At 47.9% G+C, this 24,433-nt stretch overlaps 1 protein-coding gene across 3 annotated transcripts in view; it reads right to left on the bottom strand.

Annotated features, from left to right (window-relative positions):
• Positions 1–1,108: 1,108 nt before the first annotated feature.
• The window catches only part of LOC109570752 (solute carrier family 2, facilitated glucose transporter member 5), a 28,833-nt gene continuing 5,508 nt past the window's right edge, over positions 1,109–24,433 (bottom strand). For 2 of the 3 annotated variants that reach the window (XM_019976930.2, XM_070768268.1), the window contains exons 3-13: positions 19,917–20,015; positions 19,116–19,276; positions 12,016–12,140; positions 7,438–7,590; positions 4,172–4,297; positions 3,872–4,059; positions 3,645–3,755; positions 2,912–3,013; positions 2,550–2,625; positions 1,957–2,084; positions 1,109–1,865 (exon numbers count right to left, since the gene is read on the bottom strand). In XM_019976930.2, the coding sequence (XP_019832489.2) occupies positions 1,662–1,865; positions 1,957–2,084; positions 2,550–2,625; positions 2,912–3,013; positions 3,645–3,755; positions 3,872–4,059; positions 4,172–4,297; positions 7,438–7,590; positions 12,016–12,140; positions 19,116–19,276; positions 19,917–20,015 (1,473 nt within the window). In that variant the 3' untranslated portion in view covers positions 1,109–1,661. Of the gene's footprint in view, positions 1,866–1,956; positions 2,085–2,549; positions 2,626–2,911; positions 3,014–3,644; positions 3,756–3,871; positions 4,060–4,171; positions 4,298–7,437; positions 7,591–12,015; positions 12,141–19,115; positions 19,317–19,916; positions 20,016–24,433 lie in introns of all 3 variants that reach the window. The other variant, XM_070768269.1, reaches the window with a different exon arrangement.

Here is a 24,433-nt window from a genome sequence, read left to right as displayed (position 1 = left end):
CTGAAACTCCAGTACTTTGGCCACCTCATGTGAAGAGTTGACTCATTGGAAAAGACTCTGATGCTGGGAGGGATTGGGGGCAGGAGGAGAAGGGGATGACAGAGGATGAGATGGCTGAATGGCATCACTGACTCGATGGACGTGAGTCTGGGTGAACTCCGGGAGTTGGTGATGGACAGGGAGACCTGGCGTGCTGTGATTCATGGGGTCGTAAAGAGTTGGACACTACTGAGCGACTGAACTGAAGGTTGACTCCAGAGAATAGATCCACAGAATCATGAACTCCAGAGCCTCTCCTGCGTTAGGGGTCCTCCAGGTAGCATGAGCTGAGTTAATGATATCATAGCTCCTTAGCTTCTGACATTCCAGCCTTACTGCTCCTCAGTGTTGATAGCCGCTATCTGCCATTGTTTTCTGTCCCCCCTCACACTGTAGGTCCCTGCAGCAGAAGGGAAGGATGGTTCAATCACAGCATTGTGCTTTTTAATTCATTTGGGTCCTCACTACTTTTTTAAGTCATGGAATGCACCACCTGGGGAATCCCCATTTCACCCCCCAAGAAAGGTGCTCCCAACTCCACCTCTGTCCCACCCTGCCCCTGGTCTCTACCTCCCAACTCCCGGGAGATTTCACATCCTGACAGAGGCCTTTCAGTAGGTGGTCCCTCCACTTTCCTTTCCCATGCCTTGGATTTATCCACCTTTTTGTATACACCCTCTTCACACATGCACACCTGTAAGAAAAGCCTTCAGCTCTGCTGTGTGTTTGGGGGCACTCCCTCCTTCTCCCTTCACTCTTCTCATCTCATCTTCAGGACCCCTCAGTGCTCGCTATGCACCTGAAGACATGCAGAGGTTTCCTCAATCTTAAATTTTAAAAATCACAACTTTGTAACCACCTCATCTCTCACTTCTCCCCTTCTTTCAGCAAGTATTGTTCGAGGGCCTTTTCCATGCCAGGCTCTTCAAGACAGTGGGGATTCCAGGATAAACAAAACTGGTCAAACCCCTGCCCTCAAGGGGCTGACATTCCAGTGCAACCAAGCTACTTGGAGGAGCATGGAATGCCCCCACCTTCTACCTGCTCACAGAAACACAGAACATCTTGGTGAAAAGTGATTATATTTGTTTTATTGAGTATACAGAAGCAATGCCATGGTCCTGTAATAATATAATTTGGGATCAGTAATCTCTGACTTGGTTAAAGTCTCCATGGGGACCTGCTTCCCAGATTCCTAGACATTATTTATGACATCACACTTTCCATTTCTGGAGATGGATCTGACGAGAGGAGGGATTCCACTCTGAACACATGCCTGTGGCTACCAGAAGACAATGGGATTGGAGGAGAGATAGCTTCTTTGGCCACATTTGATTCCTTCTGTCTTGACATCATGGTAATGATTTTTGTGATAGGCGCTGGTCTTACCAGGAGCCACACAATGGCTGAACCAGCACGGTTGAGGGACAGCTGCCCACCATGCTTCAGGGTTGGTGGTAGGTCAATCCGGGAAGAGACAGCCTGGCTTTAAGAACTGCACAGAAGCCCTTTGGACAGTCCCAGCAGTGCCTGCATTCCACACCGAACTTGTCCTTATTCTGGATTCATAGCGTAGGAGAGAAGTTCTACACAGATCCTATTGATGGGCTCCTCCTCTCAAGTTACTGCCTTGCAGTCGACGGTGGAAACTCCTTTAGCTCCTCCTTTTCTGGGTGCACCCCTGGCACTTTGTTCATCTTGATGAAGATCCGATTGATTTCTATGAAGGTCTTGGACTTGGTTTCAGGGATGATCAGGAAGATGTAGACGGTGGTGAGAAGACATATCACCGCAAAAATGACGAAGCTGTAAGCTCCGAGGCCCACCTGTGGGAGGGGAGAGGGTCCACATTTTTGAAAAGGTTCTCAATTTACTGCTTGAGTATCTTGTGCCTCTGGGGCCCTGGGTCACACTTACTTGGATGAATGGGAAGACCAAGCCCACAGTGAAGTTGGAGAGCCAGTGAACAGTACCCGCCACCATGTAGGCAGCTGGCCGGGAGGACTGCAGGAAGATCTCGGTGACGAGCAGTGCGGGGATGGGACCTGGGGAGGAACAAGGATAGCTGACTTCTCTGTTGGCCAAGCAAGCCCACCACAGGTCCTGGAGCCCTGCCCATGTAAGGTTCCAGAGGCAGCGGGCTCAAGGCGGAGCAAGTATGTCTCCAGGACCTCCTGATTGTGTGGAGAAGCAGCGTGAGAAGGCATCTACCAAAAGTCAGGCACAACAGGTGACATCCTGTGATGTCCCCAAAAGGGGTCCATGACCATCTATAAAGATCTCTGCCCACCACATGGGCACTGTGTCCAGCCTACACAGGCTGCTTTACCGTCCTCCTTCTTGTCATGCTCTGCCCAAACACCTCAGCCACAAGAGCGTAGCACAGAAGCCATTCAGGGCCAAATCTAGCCCTCCCTGGAGCCTCTCTAAGAAGCTCAGACCAGAAGTTTCTAGGCTGGTGGTATAGAAGAGGGGCAGTGAAACCATTGAATCAGTTCTGGGGTACATACTGGGCCCAAGGGCATGCCCTATGACGTAGGAGATGACACAGGCGATGCTGATGTAGGGCATCCAGGATATCACGTCCTGTGGAAAGGAAACAGAGTTGAATCACACCCAAAGCAGAGACAATCTGGGTTGGGACCATCAGGACTCTTGTCTCCCAGAGGGCTAGTTGCTCTGCCTGAGTTGGGAAGGAGGGCCTTTTTCAACAGGCAGCACCACCTGCATACCCCTGGAATATCCACTGTAAATGAACAGTGGGTTGCTGGGGCAGGTGGAGGGCTGACCCAAGCAGCTGACTCATCATGATGATAAGCATGCACAGGAGGGCCCAGGTGGATGGCTGCACCCCAGGCTCCGCCTTCCTCACCTGCAGAGCCAAGGCACCCGTCAGCACGCAGCAGGCGGTGAAACAGACAGAGAAGCCCAGGAGGAGCAGGAATCTCCTCCCCATTAGTTCCACCACGAAAATCTGGAGGGAAAGGGCGAGGAAAAGTGGGAGGCTCAGCAGGCCGTGCCCCACCCCCCACCACATACCTGCCCGGACCCGCCTTCCTGGGCAGCCCCACTTCCATGTTCCACACAACACCTTTCTAAAGGGGCAGCTACACTCCAGTATTCTTGCCTGGAGAATCCCATGGACAGAAGAGCCTGGTGGGCTACAGCCCATGGGGTCACGAAGAGCCAGACATGACTGAGTGAGTGAGCACAGCACAATGAGAGCTGGGTGGGTTGTGCACCCACCTTCTCGTGTATGTATGTGTGTGTGTGTGTGTCCTTGAATGGCCAGTCCAGGGGCCCTGTTTATCACACAGCGGCCCTGGCACAGGTAGTGACCCCCAATGTATAAGACTGGAGAAGAGCCATCTCTCATGGTGGTAGCTTCCAGAGTAGTGGGTGGGGTCTCCATCTTTGGGAGTCATAGGCTGCCCATGAGGAGAGACAGGCTGTCATCTGAGGATAGCCCAGAAGTTAGAGATGAAGGGACCAAGAGGCACATTGCCACCTAGATCTCGGCTCCTTCCTGGGCTGAGACCACCTGCCCCTCCAAGGTGCCCTCCATCCCTGGTGTCAGACGGGGACTTGGCTCCCGGGATACTCACGGCGCAGACAGTTATCAGCACGTTGACAGCACCTGTGCCCGCCGTCACATATTGGACATCGTCCTCATTCACTCCAGCGCTCAGGTAAATCTGGTCTGCGTAGTAGTAGATCTAGAAGGAAACCAAGGTGAGGCCTGCCAGGCCACCACCTGGACCTCTCGGGGTGTCCCTGCACCCGCCGTTGTCCAGGCCGAGCTCCACGCCCACCCCCAACACCTGCTCCCTACCGCATTCACTCCAGAGAGCTGCTGGCCCGCCATGAGGACGATGATGGAGATGACCTGCCACCGCAGGGACCTCATCTTGAACAGCTTCAGCACGGAGATGAAGCCCACAGCCTTCTCAGCCCTGTCCTCCTCCAGGATCTCCTCTATCTCTGCATCCACATCATGCCAGCCACGCAGCCTCCTCAGAGCTGGGGGAGCGAGCAGAGGGCGAGTTGCGGGCTGGACCACGGTGCACCCCCCCACTCCTGAAAAGATGCCAGAATCTCAGTCCCTTCGCCTCGTCTCAAGGGAAAGCCTCACCACTTTTGGCAGCTGCTTCATCTTTCTTCTGAATCAGCAGGTACCTGGGACTCTCAGGGAAGAAGGGCAGGAAGAGGAGCTGCAGCACAGCGGGGATCCCAGTCAATCCAAGGAGGATGGGCCAGCCTGCAAGGAAACCAGTGTGACCAGAGAGCTGATCCCAGTGCCCCAGACTCAGCCTTGGCTCCAGCTTGCCTCTGCCTCCAGCCAGGTGGAGCCCTATTGGCCGCTCTGGCCTTTTATCCTGATTGGTTATCTTTGGGTCTGGAACACAGCGGGCAGAAGGGGTGGGGATGGGGACAAGATCTTTGTCTTTTTCATCCCTGTGTCTGCCAACCCTTGGTACCTAATGATGAGTGGGCACTCTAAACACTTAGAGAATGGATAATGATGAATAACTACTGCCCACCTACCCTGGGGCTGCAAAGAGTCAGACACGACCTGAGCAAATGAGCACAGAGCACACCTACCAGCTGAACAAAGTGAAAAATTCAGATGATACCAAGTGCTGGTGAGAATGTGGGCAGATGGGAAGTCTCCACATGCTGTGTGGACATGTGGCATCTTTAGGAGATGGTCTAAAAGGAGCTAGTGATGCTGGACACCACACAGGCTCTAACCCAGCAGTCGTGTTCAGGAGTGTGCCTGGGGTGGAAGGAGAATGGGCCAAGCAGCACTGATTATAGAAGGGAAACCCAGAAACAAGGCAAACCATCATCCATAAACGATGGTTCACTCATCAGGTGGAATTTTATACGGTGCTGAAAATGAAGCAGGTCAGGACAGGAGCCTGTCACACCAACACGGTGTTTGGTGCAGCGTGGTTCCACACCATGTGGTTCCACTGTAGTTCTGGATCCACGTATATGTTATATCTCACAATAAAAATGGTTAAATAGGGCATCCCTGGTGGCTCAAGATGGTAAAGCGTCTGCCTGCAACGCGGGAGACACGGGTTCGATCCCTGGGTCGGGAAGATCCCCTGGAGAAGGAAACGGCAACCCACTCCAGTATTCTTGCCTGGAAAATTCCATGGACTGAGGAGCCTGGTGGGCTACAGTCCATGGGGTTGCAAAGAGTCAGACATGACTGAGCGACTTCACTTTCAGGGCTTCCCTGGTGGCTTAGTGGTGGAGAGTCTGCCTGACAATGCAGAAGACACGGGTTTCCTCCCTGGGTGGGAGGATTCCACATGCTGTGCAGCAGCTAAGCCCGTGGGTCACAACTGCTGAGCCTGTGCTCTAGAGCCCAGGAGCTGCAACTACCGAAGCCCACGCACCCTATAGCCCGTGGTCCGCAACAAGAGAAGCCACCGCAATGAGAAGCCAGCACATCGCAACAAGAGAGTCTCTGCTCACTGCAACTAGAGAAAAGCCCGGGCTGCAATGAAGACCCAGCACAGCCAAAAATATATAAATAAAACTATTTCAAGTAAGTGAATGAGTGGTTCAGGCTCCTTCTAGGAGCTGTGAATGCCCGACTCACTCCCTCTTCTCCTAGGATTTGCAGAAGGTGTAACCTTGGACATCTGTGTGCCAGGCACTATTCTGATGGCTTTTCACCTGTAGCCCACTCCCTGTCACAGCGACGTCAGGAGGCAGGTACCAGAGTCAACCCCATTTTACACCTGCCGACACTGAGGCATGGAAGGTGCAGCTCCCTCACCCCGAGGTCAGTTATTTGGGAGAAAAGCTGAGATAGGAACTCAGGCACGTTGAAACCTGAATCACCATCCTCCCAAGCTCCTCCCACCTCTTGGCTCCGAATCCGGGGCCTAGCTGATCTGAGTTCCGCTTCCATCACCCTTGCATAGACTACAGCAAGCGTGGAAGCGCCTGCCATTCAGGCTGCTGCTGTCTGCCCTCTGGCCCCCCTCCCACCCACTATGTGAAAGTCTTCTCACAAGGTCTCAGTGTCCCTGCCACATCCAGACACCTGGTTCTTGACCTGCCCCGGACTTCTTTGCAGCCTTTGTGCTATGGCTGCTCACCTCCTATGCCCCTCGCTTCCATAAACTCTGACACTCTTTCTCTTCTGGCCTTCCCTCCTTCCTTCCTTCTTCACTGAGCACCTATTATGTGCCATGAATTGTGCTGGAGATTCTAAGATGAGTCAGGCCAGGCTCTGCCCTCCACCTCTGCCTAGGGGAGGTGCCAGTGGCTGAACAGTCACCGTGAAGGATGGAGGGACAAAGTGCGAGGTCAGCAGGATGTCTGCAGCTCCCTGTTCGCACAAAGAGCTTCACACTCCTGGCCTCTCTGCTCACACTGGAATGCTGGTCCTGCTTCTCCCAGCCCAGGCCCTCTCTGAGCCCCTCTCCCTGGGTGGACCTACGGCTCTTTCCCCACATACCACAGAGTACTTGAAAGGTGCCAGGGGTTTTCTGGGTCCTGCTGGCTGGTTATGTGCCATCACCGGGAGACAGGAACCTAGCTGCTTCACTCCTGGTCCCAGATCCTTACAAGGGTGATTGTAAGGTGGGAGAGAGGGTACTTAAAACTCCGGCCCAGGCCTGCACTGCCTGCATTTGTGTCCTAACGACACCTTGGACATGTAATACAACCTCTCCCGGCCTCAGGGTCTACAGCTGTAAAATGGGTACAGTAACAGTACATGCTCATAGGTTGTTTGGAAGATTAAATGAATTAATATAAAAGGCTTTGTGTCTGGCCCATGACGAGACTTTATATGTTTTGACTGGTGCTTTATTAGTGGTGATTTCCCTTCAGAGTTTTGAGACCTAAGACAAAGAAAGGGGAAGCCATGCAAACACAGTGACAGTCATGAGCTACTGTGCACCTACTATGTGCCAGGCGCCAGGCTCGTGGGGCAGGGAGTGTGGCTCTGGAGTCCAGGTCTGGGGTGGATGCTGGCCCTGAGACTCACCACCACCTCCACGGGGGCTGGGTCTTGTGACCCTCTTTCCTGGTCTGCAGTGGGATGACCACAAGTCCCTGGGCAGCTGAGCTGCTGGGAGGCCCCAGTGCAGGGGTGCTGGAAGCCTTAAACATAGAGTCTGGCCCCCTGGCTGCCTTCATTACCTAGCCCCGGGTCTAGCAGCCACTCAGACAGCAGTTTATCCTGCTCCCTCGAAGCCCCCTCCTACGTGTCCAAAGAGGGACCAGAGAACACCGGTCTGTATGTCCCCACCAACTTGTTCAGGCCTGCTCAGCACAACCACCACCTCCGCACTGTGGGGTCAGGGCTCTGCAGAAAAGACCAGCTCATAGGAGCGGGCTAATGGTCTGGAGGCATCCCGAACTCACCTTCTTCGTTTGCCAGGAGACTCCGAAGACCAAAGATCTGGGCCACAAGGATTCCGATGGTGATGAAGAGCTGGGGCACCACCCCCAGGGCCCCCCTCCAGTTCTTAGGGGCCAGCTCCCCTAAGTACATGGGGACGACATTGGAAGACAGACCTGGGAGACGGGGTGGAAGTAAAGACACAATCTGGAAACAGTAGTCTGGCAGGGACAAGCTGTGTCTTCAAATACATTTATTTTCCTTAGCAATCACATCGTTGTTGTGCTCAGTCGCTAAGTCACGTTCGACTCTTTGCAACCCCATGGACTGTAGCCGGCCAAGCATCTCTGTCCATGGGATTTTCAACAATACTGGAGTGGGTTGCCATTTCCTCCTCCAGGGGACCTTCCCCACCCAGGGATCAAACCCATGCCTCCTACATTGCAGGTGGATTCTCTACCACTGTGCCACTGGGAAGCCCTTAGCAATCATACTAGCTGGGCTGAAACTTTCTCAAAACTACAAAAGTAAGCAAACATCACCTTTTGCAATTCTTAGTCCTTTAGACATTAAGAAAAAATGGCCTGATAGAAAAAGTTCAGTGTTGTTGCTTCCAGACTGGTGTCACCTGGGGATACAGGCCAGCAGGACCTCAGGAATTCCCTCCCTACTGGTGTGGTTTCAGAGAGGAAAAGCCCACGTGTGTTCTGGACACTCTCTCCTCTCTTGCTCCTTGCGGGGGAAAGCCTATTAATAAAAGGCCTGCCCGCCAGCTTTGCTTTCTTATTTATACAATAAGCTGATGCATAGACACTGAAGCACAAGCTTTATTTTTCAATAAGGGGTGATGGTGGTAAAGAATCTTCCTGTCAATGCAGGAGACCTAGGTTTGATCCCTGGGTTGGGAAGATCCCCTGGAGAAGGGAATAGCAAACCACTCCATGGGGTCGCAAAGAGTCAGACATGACTTGAGCATAATACTCCATCAAGCATTAAAAAAAAAAAAACTTCAATATTTATTGTGGACCAGTATTTATTGTGGCTTTCTTGGTGGTTCAACGTAAAGAATCTGCCTGCAATGCAGGAGACCCGAGTTTGATCCCTGGGTGGGGAAGATCCCCTGGAGAAGGCAATGGCAACTCACTCCAGTATTCTTGCCGGGAAAATCCCATGGACGGAGGAGCCTGGTGGGCTACACAGTCCATGAGGTTGCAAAGAGTTGGACCCGAGAGTGACTAATACCCAATACCAACTGTATTCTGGGATTTGTGTAAGGTCTGAACTGTTTTTGAACCCTCAGTATTTGAACTTGCCAGTTTTCCTGTCTTACTACAGTCTGATCCCCTTATGAATAGGTGGAATTTAATTCTATAGACTCCAGAGTATTTTCACATGTATTATCTCATTTAATTCTCAGAGAAGCCCAGTGAGAGGTTGAGGATCTGGGAAGATCAGATGGGTTGTTGTTGTTCAATCACTAATTCATGTCTGACTCCTGCAGCACTCCAGGCTTCCTGGTCCTTCACTATCTCCCAGAGTCTACTCAAGCTCATGTCCATTGAGTTAGTGATGCCATCCAACCATCTCATCCTCTGTTGCCCTCTTCTCCTCCTGCCCTCAATCTTTCCCAGCACCTGGGTCTTTTCCAAAGAGTCAGCTCTTCACATCAGGTGGCCAAAGTATTGGAGCTTCAGCTTGAGCATCAGTCCTTCCAATGATAATTCAAGGTTGATTTCCTTTAGGATTGACTGGTTTGATCTCCTTGATGGGTTGTCACTGTTCCAAGTACCGCACACAGAGCCAGAGGCAAGCTGATGCTCAGCAAGACCTGGGGTCTGGGAGGGAGGCTCTGACCACAGGGAGACCAAGGGAAACCATGTGGGGCAAGGGGAGGCTGGAGCTGCTGGTGACAAGAGGGTGTCTGATAGCCCTGAGATAGGACACTGATGGCCAAGTTTTCAAGCTTTGCATTCTGCCCAAGGATATCTCTGCTCAGTATTTTAAAAGGACATCATCTTTCATTAATTAATACCAATTCTTTCTGATTTTCAGAGCAAAGAGGGACAGTCTTTAGAGCAGCTCTTAGATGTCTTGTGGGTGGGTGGGGAGGGACTCTGCAGGCCCAGTGCCCAAAGGGCTGTGGAGGAAGTGAGGCCCTGGAAATGCCCACTCATCATTCAGGCCCTAGTGACTGCATCTCAAGGCCAAGTGCTTCTGAACTTAATTAAGAGCAACACTGGAGAGACAAACACTGGAGGCTGTGAAGAGATCGGGTTCCCCGAATGTTGATAGAGAAGTGACTTTTAAAGTTTAAATTCCGCTAGTGAAAGTCTGCAGTGCTTTTACCAAAGACCTTGACTAACAGCAAACCAGCTAACTGAGCATCTGGGATTCTGAGCTGCACTAACCCTGTACCCCTTGGTCAGAGTGGCCACTTACTTCATTTTTAGGGGTGTCAAAGTACCACAGAGTTTGATGACACCCTTTCTGGACTTTTCAGGAAAAACGTTAAGAAATGAATGGCAAATGGATTAGGCTTCCACTAGAGTTCTCCAAGTATGACCTAAGGACACAGGGAGTTCCTGACACCTGGGGTTCTGTGAGATCAAAACTATCTTCAGAACCATCCTAAGATATTATATGTCCTTTTCACTCTCCTTCTCTGATAAGTTTTTCAGCAATCACACACCTGCTGACATCACACCAAGAGGACACAGAAGTAGGTCTGAGAGACTGGCTATCTTCTATTTAGCCAGACATTGAAGAGATTTGTAAAAATGTAAAGCAATACCACTAAATTTTTTTGGCCTTAGAAAATAGAATTATTTTCATAAAGACATGTAATGGCCTTAATTATTGCTATTTTAAAATGAATTAATTTAAATTCTTAGTTGCAATTTCTAATGTGGTAAATATTGATCAAAATAACACATATGAGAAAAAACTCCTTAGAACCCTCAATAATTTTATGAGTGTAGAGAGATGCTGAGGCCAAAAAGTTTCAGAACTGCCAACTTGAAGTCATACTCATTTAAAAGCAAAGGTTGGTTGGGAATTCCCTGGAGGTCCAGTGGCTAGGACTCTGGGCTTTCACCACCAAGGGCCAGGGTTCAATCGCTGGTTTGGGAAACTAGCTCTCATATGTCATGCAGTGGCAGCCAAAAATAAAAGCAAAGGTTGAAATATCAAACTGTGATTTGTAGAGCCTAATTTTTTTTTTTTTAATCAACTCTGAATTGTTGGCTGTCAATAGTAATGTTAACAGCACCTACCCACTGCCAACGACTTCTAGGAATCGTCTGTGTTTCATAAAGCTGAGCCCGGCTGCAGGAAAAACCCACAGGAGCGGGGCTGGGTGTCTTGCTGCTCCTGCCCAGATGGCAGATAAATGTCCAGGCACTCTCAGGCATAGCCAGAATGAGGGCAGTTTGCCAGGGGACCCATTATCCCCTCTTTGAAGTGACTTGTTCTCTTTTTGGGAAACTTGTTTTCCTCTTTATTCTCCCAGGTCTGCAATCCCTTGCCACTTTCTTCAATACTAGGCTCCTCCTCATCTCCTCTACTGTCAGTAAACTCCAGGGAAGGGGTTTGCTAATGTCCGGGAAATTTATCCCTTCATCCCAATCCCCGTGTTTGGAAGGAGAATGAGTCACTTGATGATGCCAGAACCTGGGGTTGTGGGGAGAGGGCAGCGGTGAGTGCCCAGAGTGCAGCATTTCCAGGGGTGCCCACCTGTTGAGAGTCCTTTGGACAGCAAGGAGATGAGAAAAGGAAATCAACCCTGAATATTCATTGGAAGGACTGAAACTGAAGCTCCAATACTTGGGCCACCTGATGTGAAGAGCCAACTCACTGGAAAAGACCATGATGCTGGGAAAGATTGAGGGCAGGAGAAGGTGGGGGATACAGGATGAGATGATTGGATGGTATCACTGACTCAATGGACATGAGTTTGAGCAAGCTCCCAGAGTTGGTGATGGACAGGGAAGCCTGGAGTGCTGCAGTCCATGGGGTCGCAAAGAGTTGGACATGACTTAGTGACTGAACAACAACCACCACCCTTGGGTTCCCACTCTGCAATGTATGGCTCTGAGAGTGGGCACCTCTCTCTCTTTGATGACCCTGCCCCTTCTGCCTACAGAAGATGCCAATGTGAAGGGAGGCCATGGCACAGCCAACACCATGTGTCTTCAGTCTGAGGCATCATGGATGAGGGACTTTCCTATAACCAGGGCAGCCTGGCCTGGGCAGAATGACTTTGAAGCATTTACAGTCATCAACTCTTTTCTGATAGAGGGATTCTACATTAGATTGTTTCTCAAGTTTTTTGACCATAACCCATAGTGCACAATATAGAAATACATGTTACGTCCAACTTGGTTCTCACATATATGTAAAGAATTGAAACAAAGTTTCAAAAGACAGTCCTTACCTTTCCTGCGTGTAACACACATCCCCATAACACAGGGGCTTATGTGTCTAGCCACAGCAGAGGTGTAGCAATAGCTTGAACCTACATGCTTTGGAGACCCCAGATAGGTTCAGGTCCCAGAGGTCTGTTCTCCCTCCCCTTGACTATCCCAAGTCACAGAAAGGTTTACCTGCACATATTCCCACCAAAACCCTGGCCACAATTATCATCTCAAATGACTTGGCGAGCTCACTGAATCCCATTAAGAGTGCAGGCACAATGGAGAAGATGTTGTTGAACAGCAAGGTTCCTTTTCTGCAGAGGACAAAATACCAGTTAGTTTGGTTTAAGTTTTCGCTCACTCCTTTGACAAGTGTTTGCTGGGCCCCTACTCCATTACAGCAGTTGCTGTTGTGTTACACGCTTTGTTGTTGACCTAAGACAGATGCAGGTCAAGTGGATGGCCTGATTCTCAGTGGGAGGAAATGTAAATGACTCCCAGGGGGAGGACATCAGTGGGGCACACAGGCAAAGACTTGAATATTACAATACAGTAAAGGGGAAAAGGTGGAAGTACTGACAAGTTTCCTCTTCTTGGGCTCTAAAATCACTGCAGATGGTGACTGCAGCCATGAAATTGGAAGACGATTGCTTCTCGGCAGGAAAGCTATGACAAACCTAGACAGTGTGTTGAAAAACAGACGTTACTCTGCTGACAAAGGTCCATATAGCCAAGGCTGTGGTGTTCTCAGCAGTCATGTTTGGTTGTGAGAGCTGGACCATAAAGAAGGCAGAATACCAAAGAATTGATGCCTTCAAACTGTTGTGCTGGAGAAGATTCCTGAAAGCCCCTTGGACAGCAAGGAGAGTAAACCAGTCAATCTTAAGAGAAATCAACCCCAAATACTTGTTGGAAGGACTGATGCTGAAGCTGAAGGTCCAGTATCTTTGTCATCTGATGCAAATAGCTGACTCATTGGAAAAGTCGCTGATGCTGCTAAAGATTGAGGGCAGAAGGAAAAGAGGGCCTCAGAGGATGAGATGGTTGGACAGCATCACTGATGCAATGAACATGAACTTGGGCAAACTCTGGGAAATGGTAAGGGACAGGGAGGCCTGGTGTGCTGCAGTCCATGGGGTCACAAAGAGTCGGACACAACTGGGTGACTGAACAACAACAAAGGGTTTTGAAACCATAAACTACTGTGCTTTTAGTGTAATCTTGAAATCCAAACCGGATAAGGACCTTAGAGGAAAAGTTTAGGCCAACCTCACTTATCAACATAGATGTGAAAATCCTAAGTGAATTATTAGCTGATCGAATTCAACAGTACAGTTAAGAATCTTTCAGGACTTCCTTGGTGCAATGGATAAGAGCCTGCCTGCCAGTGCAGGGGACTTGATCCTTGGTCCAGACACACTCCAATGCTAAGGCGCAACTAAGCCCATGTGCCACAACTGCTGAGCCTGCATGCTGCAGCTACTGAAGCCCAAGTGCCCAGAGCCCATGCTCTGCAACAGAGAAACCACTGCAATGAGAAACCCTCGCACCACAATGAAGAACAGTGCCTGCTCACTGCAACTAGAGAAAGCCTAGGCAAAACCAACAAAGACCCAGTGTGACCAAAAATAAGTAAATAAAAGGAGTATTTTCCCTTGTGGCTCAGCTGGTAAAGAATCTGCCTGCAATGCAGGAGGCCTGGGTTCAATCCCTGGGTTGGGAAGATCCCCTGGAGAAGGGAATGGCTACCCACTCCAGTATTCTGGCCTGGAGAATTCCATGGACTGTATAGTCCATGGGGTCGCAAAGAGTCAGACACGACAGAGCAACTTTCATTTTCCCTTTTCAAGGTTAAAAACACCATATTAAACAGTATACTAGGGAAAATATAGGATTATCAAGTGAAGTAGTAAAAGAAGTCAACAAAATTTGATACCCATTATGATTTTTTTAAAAGCCTTGCATAAAAATAAGGGCTGGGGTTCCCTGATGGTTCAGACGGTAAAGAATCTGCCTGTAATGCAGGAGACCTGGATTCGATCCCTGGCGGGGGAAGGCAATGGCACCCCACTCCAGTATTCTTGCCTGGAGAATTCCAGGGACAGAAAAGCCTGGTAGGCTACAGTCCATGGGATCTTAAAGAGTTGGACACAATTGAGTGATTAACACTTTCACCTACATAAAAATGAAGGAACTTATGTGCGCTAATAAAGGGTATCCCTTAAAAGAGTGAGTGAGTGAGTGAAAGTTGCTCTCTTGTGTCTGACTCTTTTCGGCCCCATGGACTTTACAGTCCATGGAATCTCCAGGCCAGAATTTTGGAGTGGGTAGCCTATTCCTTCTCCAGCGGATCTTCCCAACCCCGAATCGAACTGGGGTCTCCTGCATTGCAGGCTGATTCTTTACCAAATGAGCTATGAGGGAAGCCCATCCCTTAAAAACCTATAAGAAAAAAACAAACCCAACTTAGTGAAACTTACAAAGCATTCCCATTTAAGTCAAGACTGGACATGGACTTGGGCCCTGGAGAGCCAACGGCAAAGTGAAAGCTTGTCTTGGGTGTCCCCTCACATCAGGCTCCCGGGACTCCCCTAGCCACCACTCCCATTACCCCCCAGGAAGGAGCAGTACAGTTACCGGATACACAAAACGATCCACCACATCACACACAGACAGTACAGCTTCAGACAACAGGATTAGATAGAAGTTACAAAATATGTATTAAATGAGTTGTGTCATAGGGCATACATGTACACCTATGGCTGATTCATGCTGAGGTTTGACAGAAAACAAGATTCTGTAAAGCAATTATCCTTCCATTAAACATAAATTAATTAAAAAAAATAAGGAGTCAAAGCATAGTATACAAAGAACAAGAAAGTATTTAAAACAAAACTACCCAAAATAATAGCAAAAAAGAGATAGATTTTAAAAACAAATGAATAAAAATTATAGAAATGAAAAATATAGTCATTGAAACAAAAACACAGAAGATAACTTCAGCGGAGGAGAGAATTAATGAATAGAAAGGCAAATCTGGGGAAGTTACATAGAAAGCAAGAAAGAGAGAAAGAAGAAGGAGCAGGAGGAAGAGGAGGGAAGTACGACAGATTAAGGTAAGGAGGATTATAATATCATTGGGCTTCCCTGGTGGCTCAAACAGTAAAGAATTCACCTGCAATGCAGGAGACCTAGCTTCGATCCATGGGTTGGGAAGATACCCTGCAAAAGGGAATGGCTATCCACTCCAGTATTCTTGTCTGGAGAATTCCACAGACAGAGGAGTCTGGCAGGCTACAGTCCATGGGGTCACAAAGGGTTGGACATGACTGAGCGACTAACACTTTCGCTTTCATAATATCATTAGTCACAGCAGCCAGAGAGTGGAAGCAACCCAGACATCCATCAATGAATGAAAGAATAAACTGAATGTGGTATGTTCATACATCAGAGTATTATTCAGCCTTAAAATGAAAGAAATCCCAACATGTGCTACAATAATATTGTACTTTGAGGGCATTAGGCTAAAGTGAGATGACCCAGTCACACAAAGACAAATCTTACATGATTCCATTCATATGAGGTCCCTAGAGTAGTCAAATGCATAGAGATACAAAGTCCATTGGTGACTCAGGGGAAGAGGAGAAAGGGGAGTTATTGTTTAATGGGTACATAGTGTCCATTTTTGCAAGATGAGAAGTTATGGCGATAGACGGTGGTCATGGTTACATAACAATGTGAATGCACTTAATGCTGATACCTACACAATTAAAATTTGATTAAAATGTTATATATACATTTTACCACTTTTTTTTTTCCTGCAAGATCTTAGTTTCCTGACCAAGGATCAAACCCCGACCCCAGCAGTGAAAACACCCAGTCCTAACCACTGAACCACCGAGAATTCCCACCATAACTTTTTTAAAATAATTTTTTAAAGAAGTCAAAAAGGCAACAACAACAACAAAGACACTGAGGAGTTTCCTGAAGAAAGAATATAGAAAATGGAGGAGAAAAAATATTCACAGAAATGATGGCTGAAAACTTGCCAGAACAGAAGACATGAAACCTCAGACAAGCAACTGGAGTAACTTCTGGGGTAAATAAATGAGCCATAGACTGCTTGTGAAAGAGAAGATTCAGTAGTGTAAGGATGTCAGTTTTCCTCCAATTAAATAAATCCAAAGTAATTCCAAGTAGAATCCTTTTTCAGGGATTTCAATTTATTTTTTTACATGAAAAAAATAAAACTGGCTTTCCCTCAGCACTCACCCATCAAATACAAATCAAAATTCCAGATCTATATGGGGAAGACAAAGTTGTAAAATTATTTTTTAAATTATAGAAGACCATCCGAATGACATCTGGTGCATGCATGCGTGCTAAGTTGCTTCAGTGTGTCCAACCCTTTCCAACCCGATGGACGGTAGCCCACCAGGCTCCTCTGTCCATGGGAGTTGCCATGCCCTCCTAGACCTCTGGTAAGAAAGACTATTTAAGACACAAAAAGCAAAAATCATGAATTAGTTAAATGTGACCACTTGAACATTTAAAGATTTTGAATTTTTTCTATATGGGGACTTCCCTGGTGGTCCAGTGGCTAAGGCTCCAAGCTCCCAATTTAGGGGCCCAGGTTCGATCCCTAGTCAGGGAACTAGATCCCATATGCTGCAACTAAAGATCCTGCATTATGGCGGAACCGATACAATATTGTAAAGTTTAAAAATAAAAAAATTTAAAAAAAAAAGATCCTGCATGCCACAATGGAGTCTGAAGATCCCCCAAGCTGCAACTAAGACCCAGAACAGGCAAATGAATAAATTAATTCATTAAACACATGACAAAAGTAAGCTTTAAACATACTATATGTACAATTAAAAATAAAGCAACAGATTGAGAAGATATCTGTGGCTGAAATAACAGAGTCCAGTGTGGACATTACTTGCACATGCTTAGAGATGCAATTTCCTCCCAGCTGTGTAATTCTGGCTAAGTTACAGCACCCCTCTTTGCCTGTTTTTCCCAAGTGTGAAAAGAGGAAGGGGCTTTTGTAAGAATTGGTGGAATTAATATCCCCTAAGCCAAAGAACTGATAGTCTTGAACTGTGGTGTTTGGAGAAGACTCTTTGAGAGTCCCTTGGACTGCAAGGAGATCAAACCAGTCAATCCTAAAGGAAATCAGTCCTGAATATTTATTGGAAGGACTGATGCTGAAGCTGAAGCTCCAATACTTTGACCAACTGATGTGAAGAACTGACTCACTGGAAAAGACCTTGTTGCTGGGAAGGCAGGAGAAGGGGAAGACAGAAGATGAGATGATTGGACGGCATCACCGACTCTATGGACATGAGTTTGAGTAAAGTCTCGGGGTTGGTTATGGACAGGGAAGCCTGGCATGCAGCAGCCCATGGGATTGCAGAGTCGGATACGACTGAGCGACTGAACTGAAGTGAACTGAATATCCCCTAAAAGCACTTGGGATAGAGCCTGGCACAGACGAACAAATCAATAAATTGTTAGCTTGCTACTGACATTTAAGGAATGCTGACAAATCTTTAAGAAAACCACAAACAACTGAACAGTATTTATCACTTCTTCAGTTGGACTTGTAACTGTCAGCTCCATCTGCAGACCAGACGGCTAGTCCTTCACTCGAGAAGCACCCTGCAGACCTGTGACCTGATTGATGTCCTGCCCCCTGGTGGTCCACAAGGAGAACTGTGCATCCAACACCAGACTGTCCGAAAGACTTCAGGATCTTAGATTCCGATTCACAGCTTGTATGTGTCTATTCTCAGATTCTATTTTTGTGTGTGTGTGTTTTATATATATATATATATATATAAATAATTTGACTTATTTGTTTATTTTTGGCTGTGCTGAATCTTCATTGCTGCGAGCCTTTTTCTCTAGTTGCAGCGAGGGGACTACTCCCCGCTTGTGGCTTCTCATTGCAGAGGCTTCTTTTGTTGGGGAGCACAGGCTCAATAGCTGTGTCACATGGGCTTAGTTGTTCCTCAGCCTATGGAATCTTCTCAGATCAGGGGTTGAGCCTGTGTCTCCTGAGTTGGCAGGCAGAGTCTTTACCTCTGAGCCACCAGGGAAGTCCTTAGATTCTTTTTGAAAAAGACTGGGGAAGGAATCAAGTTGTAAAGTCGGGCCTTGAGTCTTGAGCTCACTAGATCTGTGGCTGAGAACGGAGCCCTGACCTCAACCTGCCTCTGTGTGCTCATCCTCAGAGGGAGGAGGTTGGAGGGGAGGAACTCTTAAATGTTGCTCATAACAAGGCTGCTATCTCATGCCTGTGGATTTTTACCCGGGGAGTGGGAGAATCAAATACAGAACCTCTCATGTGTCTAGAGTTAGAGGCAAGATTTAAGCTCTGCTCTTGGCGTTCATGACCCTCACAATGAAGGTCGCCCTGGGATCATGGTTTCACCCGGAAGGGCTGGACACTGATCTTAGCCATTTCAGAGTTTTGCAGGAATTTAACTTGGGCTACATTTTGCATATTACTGGGCCCCAGTATAAAAGAACAGAGCAGGTTAGCTTATCTTCACTTAGGAGGCAGAGTTTAGGAGCATTAGGCTACAGTCTACACTGTGCCCCATGTCTTGGCCATGCTGTCCTACCCTTGACTCTTCCAAAGGCCAGAAAGAAGTTGTGGTAAGATTTTAAGACAAGAGAGGGCAAGAGTGGGAGTGAATCCTGATCTCTGAAGCACTCTGTGTTCTGTCCAAGCCCACCCCAGAGCCCGAGAACCGTCACCCCCACCCACCTCCACCCTTGAGACCTTCATTGCCTAAGTCCCCAGACACTTGGTCAAGGTCTGGTCTTCTTCTTACTCCATTAAGAAAGAAAAATCATCACAGTGGTCATTACCTAGTTTTACAATAATGATTTCTGCTTTAAGCTTGGCTTTAAAAATTTTTTTTTTTCTTTTTCTGAAACTTTTTCTTTTATATTGGAGTATAGCCGATTAACAATGTCATGACAGTTTCAGGTGGACAGCAAAGAGACTGAGCCATACATATCCATGTATCCATTCTCTACCAAAGTCCCCGCCTATCCAGGCTGCCATGCTATGCGGCAGAGCAAAGCTCGCTGTGCTACACCGTGCGTCCCTTTTAAATACAGCAGTGTGTACATATCCATCCCAGACTCCCTAACTATCCCTTGCCCGGATCCTTCCCTACTGGAAACCATAAGTTTATTTGTCTGTGAGACTTTTTTTTTTTTGGTCTGGGTTTTAAACTCTGATGGAGTCTATGAGTTTCACTGTCTCTTACCTGCCTAAGTTATTTACCAAGGGGCCAACCATGAGAGAGCCGAGGAAGCCTCCGAAGGGAAACATGGACACGGTAACCGACCACAGCAAGGTCAAGTAGAACTCGTTCATGTATTCACCGACTCTGTCATAGTAGGTATAGTTGTAGAAGTCTTTCATGAACTGGAGAGCAGAGCAAAGCAGAACACCAGAGTCATTCGAGCTGGTTTGTGCAGAAAGAAGAATGGAAGCTGTTAGGCCACCCGATGGGATGAGCTGGGCATGTGGACATCAACATGATGAAGTGCAGGAGAGGGACTGAGGATTAAAAGCAATTAGCAGGGGGCACCCACAGGCCGGGGGCAGAATGTAGGGGGCTGCAAGGCCTCTGATAGGCAAACCACTCAGGATGTTTCTAACCCCAGAAAGGAATGACTCCACCCTTCCAATCACAGAATCAATGTCAGATGATCCCTTCCCCATCCAGACCCTGCCGTGGATTACCTGTCTGTAGAAGATTAGAGCCCTCTCAAACCTCCCCCCCGACCACCCCTGAGGCCAGCCCGCCTTGTGTCCAGCCAGGCCTGGCTCTCCACAAGAATCTGAGGCCCGGGGACCTGGTGCAGCCCCACGGCCCTGTGCCTGCAGGTTCCTTGAGTCTGTGCTGTTGTCTCCTGGGTGTGACCCCTCCCTTCACTCGAGGCCCCACCGTGTGCCCCCAACACGTATGTGGTCCACCCTAGCAGCCACCCAGACACCAGCTGCTCCAAACCCACCTCCCTGTTCCCTGGGGGGCTGTGCCTTGCCCACCACAGCGACCTACCTCTGAAGGGGAGTTAATAGCAGCCACGTTGTACCCATACTGGAAGGACGACCCAAAGGCAGCTATCAGTGTCGCCAGAACAATCACGGGTGTCAGCCTCTGCGGGAGACGAGATCACAGCTTCAGGTCAGGAAGCATCCCCGGGCTTCCATGGAACTCAGGATTTACTCAGAGTCTTGTAGAAAGATGGATGTAATGGGACCTGAAGACCCACGGTCTTTCAACCACTCCGTGTCTGGAAACCTACCCTCCACTCACCTGTGTGGCACAGGTTTCCTTAACAGTAGCGCTTAGGCTTGGACAATCCTGTGTTGTCCTGGGCTGTCCTATGTGCATGGTAGGGACAGCCCTCCCCCCATGTGTGGCAACCTAAATGTCTCCAGACATAGCTAGATGTCCCCAGAGTGGGTGGGGACTTGCCCCTGGTTGAGAATCACTGGGTCAGAACAGAACTAAAGGGTCACCTGTTCCAGCACTCCATCCAATGTCTGAGTGCTTCTATGACATTTCTGCTGTGGAGCTGCCTTGGCCTACTGCAGCAAATGCACTCAAGCACTGCCTCCAACAGCACTTGTGTGTTTAGTCGCTCAGTCGTGTGTTTGTGTGTTTAGTCGCTCAGTCGTGTCCAACTCTTTGCCATCCCAAGGACTGTAGCCTGTCAGGCTCCTCTGTCCATGAGATTCTCCAAGCAAAAATACTGGAAGGGGTTGCCATTTCCTCTTCTAGGAGATCTTCCTGACTCCGGGACTGAACCCACATCTCTTATGTCTCCTGGATTGGCAGGTGGTTTCTTTACCACTATGCCACCGGGGCTTCCCTGATGGCTCAGCAAGTTCAGAATTCGCTGCAATGCAGGAGATGCAAGAGATGTGGGTTTGATCCTTGGCTCAGGAAGATCCCCTGGAGGAGGAAATGACAACCCACTCCAGTATTCTTGTCTGAAAAATCCCAAGGACAGAGGTGCCTGGTGGGCTGTAGTCCAAAGGGTTGCCTCCGACACAAACTCCCTTAAAAATCAAAGAGAAGAAATGTGAAAATTTTTAATTATTTAGGGTCACTGATTCATTTCCTTTAACCTCTAGACTTTGCTGTAAGAAGCAGAAGGCACAGTGAAAAAAATTTAAATATAGATTTCGGGGGACTCTTTAAACACACACATTCCGTGATATCCCCTTTGACCCTTGGGAAACTTTGAACACTCATTAAGTGGAAGGAGCTTTGCTGTTAGACCCTATGGATCTCAGTCTGAATTTGTTCATTGCCACTTTCTGGCTTAATTTCTTTGATCTTCAATTTCCTCATCTTTAGCATTAGGATAATGACAACCCTTGGAGTTATTGCGAGGATTAATTTTATGGAAGCGTCTAGTCCTGAAGGTGAATCCACTGACTGGGGGTGAGTCTGGGTATGGCTCTCAGAACCCACTGTTGATGCACTTCATCCTGTGTTCCTACTGAGGTCCCTGGCACATGGGACCCAGTACCTCCTGTGCCGAGCTGTGGTCCTCACATCTCCTTGAACAACATCCCTGCTGATCTAAGGAGGACCTTTTGAGAGAGGCAAGTAGGAATAGGACAGGCTGAGAAACAGTGGTCACCCGGGCCTTGCCTTGTGCCCGGAAGGGGACGTGCGAGCTAGTGACACCCCTCCCCTACCCCACAGAGCAAGTGTAGGACCCGCAAAGGCCCTGGTTAAGAGCCGAACCCTCCCTCCACCAAATGAATTAACAAACACTTTGTTCACAGGAAGTTTCTGGTGAGGATGAGAAGAGCCACCGAAAAGGAGCAGTAGGCTCAGGCCCCACCACTCCCTGGGGCCAGTAGAGGCAGTGGGTGATGGAAGTCGGGGAGCAGGCAATGGGGCCCAGGAGGGAAGAAGGGTTCCAGGGCACTTGCTGCATGGTGTTTTCTAAAGACGGGGGTACACAGGTAGGCACACCCACCACCACCCCCAAAACCCCACCCAGTAGGTAGCATAGGGCCAACTGAGCTCATCTCCTGAAGTGCTCTGGGTAATCATTCACTCATTCATTCATTCAACAGATTGAGCACCCACTGTGCGTCAGGCATTCTGGTCCTATGTAATAGGGAGCTCATCTCCTGAAGTGCTCCGGGTAATCATTCACTCATTCATTCATTCATTCATTCAACAGATTGAGCACCCACTGTGCGTCAGGCATTCTGGTCCTATGTAATACGGAGATAGTAGAGAACAAAGCAAAGATCCCTCCCCTGTAGCTGGAGAAGGGACAGGCTACCCACTCCAGTATTCTTGGGCTTCCCTGGTGGCTCAGCTGGTAAAGAATCCACCTGCAATGTGGGAGACCTGGGTTCGATCCCTGGGTTGGGAAGATCCCTTGGAGAAGGGAAAGGCTACCCACTCCAGTATTCTGGCCTGGAGAATTCCACGGACTGTATAGTCCATGGGGTCACAAAGAGTTGGACACAACTGAGTGAATTTCACTTCACTTCATAGCTGTCCTATTGCTTGATTTGATGGAAGGGAGGAAGGAAGGAAGGAAGAAATGAAGGAAGAAAAAATGTTAATTAAAATGTCTCCTCTTCCAATTCTCTTCTCAGTAAGTGATAAACTATAAATGCACCCAGTTTCATTCATTCTGCAGGGGCAACTCCGGCATTCTGCTTTGATGAGTCCTAGGATTTAAAGTCCTTAGCAAAGCTCAGCCAGGGAGCTGAGTGATGCCCTGAGCTCATACCCTAAACTGGGAGGATCTTGCCAGGCACATGACTAGACAGCTCCTTGACTGCTTTTACAGGATCCTAGCAAAACTCATCAGAAGGATCTCAGGCTGTCAATTCTTTAAGCCTAGAGCACATGATTCAACTTCTAGTCCCTGGCTTCTTCCTTGAATTCAAGCCACAGGCACATTCTAGGGACCCTTGGGAATCAGAGCTCACCCGTTGTGGAAAATGCAAGGACATTTTGGTAAGTCTTCACTAACCTTGCTGGTCCAAACTCCTTCCTTTGGATGAAACAGAATTATTCTTAAGGCAGGAAAAGAAAAATTTAAGGTAAAATCTTCTTCGCTGCTTGGATCATTATCTCCTCCCCTTTAGGGTGCATTGTGCATCTGTGTTACACATTAACTAGGTCCCCTTAGAAAACACAGGAATGCCTACTCCTAAATAGATAAATAAATAATAAAAAAAAGCAATTTCCTCCCGGCTCCAGCAAGATAAAACCTTAGGAGACAACATTCCTTCTTCAGTCCTATAAGAGGTCACAATAGCTCTTTACTTGCTTTTCTAGACTACGTAAACCATCAATACGTTACTTTGATGTATATAACCCTCTGTCTCAGAAATTACATAACTGTGCTTTGACTTCTAACAGGAAGAAGAGTCCCCAGAGCTCTCTGAAAGGCTGTTTCCCAGGTTATAATCCTCAAGCTGGCATGAATAAAAATTTCCATGTCTTTCTTAGATTGACTGTTGGTTAATTTTTCATGGACAATGCATTAAACAAGTATTTACTGACAGCCACCTATGAGCCAGATACCACCCTACAGTCTGTTGAACAAAATGCCTGCCCCCAAGAAGACTGTGGTCCAATGGGGAAGACTTTTTTTTAAAGTACTTAATAATTAAACTAGAACTGTAGCAAGTTTTATGAAGAAAATCCACAAAAGTGGTTAAAAAGGGAAGTCAGGAAAGTGACTGAGAGAGGGTGGGGGCTTGGGTAGCGGAGTGACTAAGGCAGGGGCAAGAGGTGCCAGCTTTGAGGATTATTGTAGGGAGCAAAATTAAAGGAACTGGTATTCTGTCAGAAAAATGAAAATCAAACCCACAGTTTGATGCTACTGCTCACTCATTAGGATGATTAAAGCCAAAAAAACATAATACGTGTTGATAAGGACGTTGTGAACCCTCTCACATTGCTGGAGGAATGCAAAATGGTGCAGCCACTTTGGAAAACAGTCCAACAGTTCTTCAAAAAGTTAAATGTAGAGTAAGTATATGACCCAGCAAATCCACTCCTAGGTTTATACCCAAGAGAATGAAAACATAAACTTGAGTTTACACAAACTTGATCACAAATGTTCATAGCAGCATTTTTACCATACTCAAAAGTGGAAACAACCCAAATGTTCATGAACTGATGAACTGATAAGCAAAACGTGGAATAGTCATTCAGTGAAATATTACATGGCCGTGAAAAAGAATGGAGCCCTGTTACGGCCTACAAAGTGAACAGACCTTGAAAACGGGCTACGTGAAAGAAGCCAGTCACAGATCACCTGGTTCCATCTGTGTGAAATGTCCGGAATAGACAGATCCATGGAGACAGAGATCAATCGGTGACTGCCCAGGGTTGGGGGAGAAGAGGAGGAGATGGGGGAAATGCAGAGTGACTGTCCATAGCTACAGAGTTTCTTTTAAAGGTGATGAAAATCTTGTAAAATTGATTGTGGTGGACTTCCCTGGTTGTCCAGTGGTTAAGAGTCTGCCTGTCAATGCAGGGGACACAGGTTCGATCCCTGGTCCGGGAAGATTTCA

This window comes from Bos indicus, chromosome 16 (genome assembly GCF_029378745.1).
Source record: "Bos indicus isolate NIAB-ARS_2022 breed Sahiwal x Tharparkar chromosome 16, NIAB-ARS_B.indTharparkar_mat_pri_1.0, whole genome shotgun sequence".
Lineage (NCBI taxonomy): Eukaryota > Metazoa > Chordata > Mammalia > Artiodactyla > Bovidae > Bos > Bos indicus.
The sequence above is the reverse complement of the archived record's forward strand: the minus strand, read 5'-3'. Positions and strand labels throughout refer to the sequence as shown.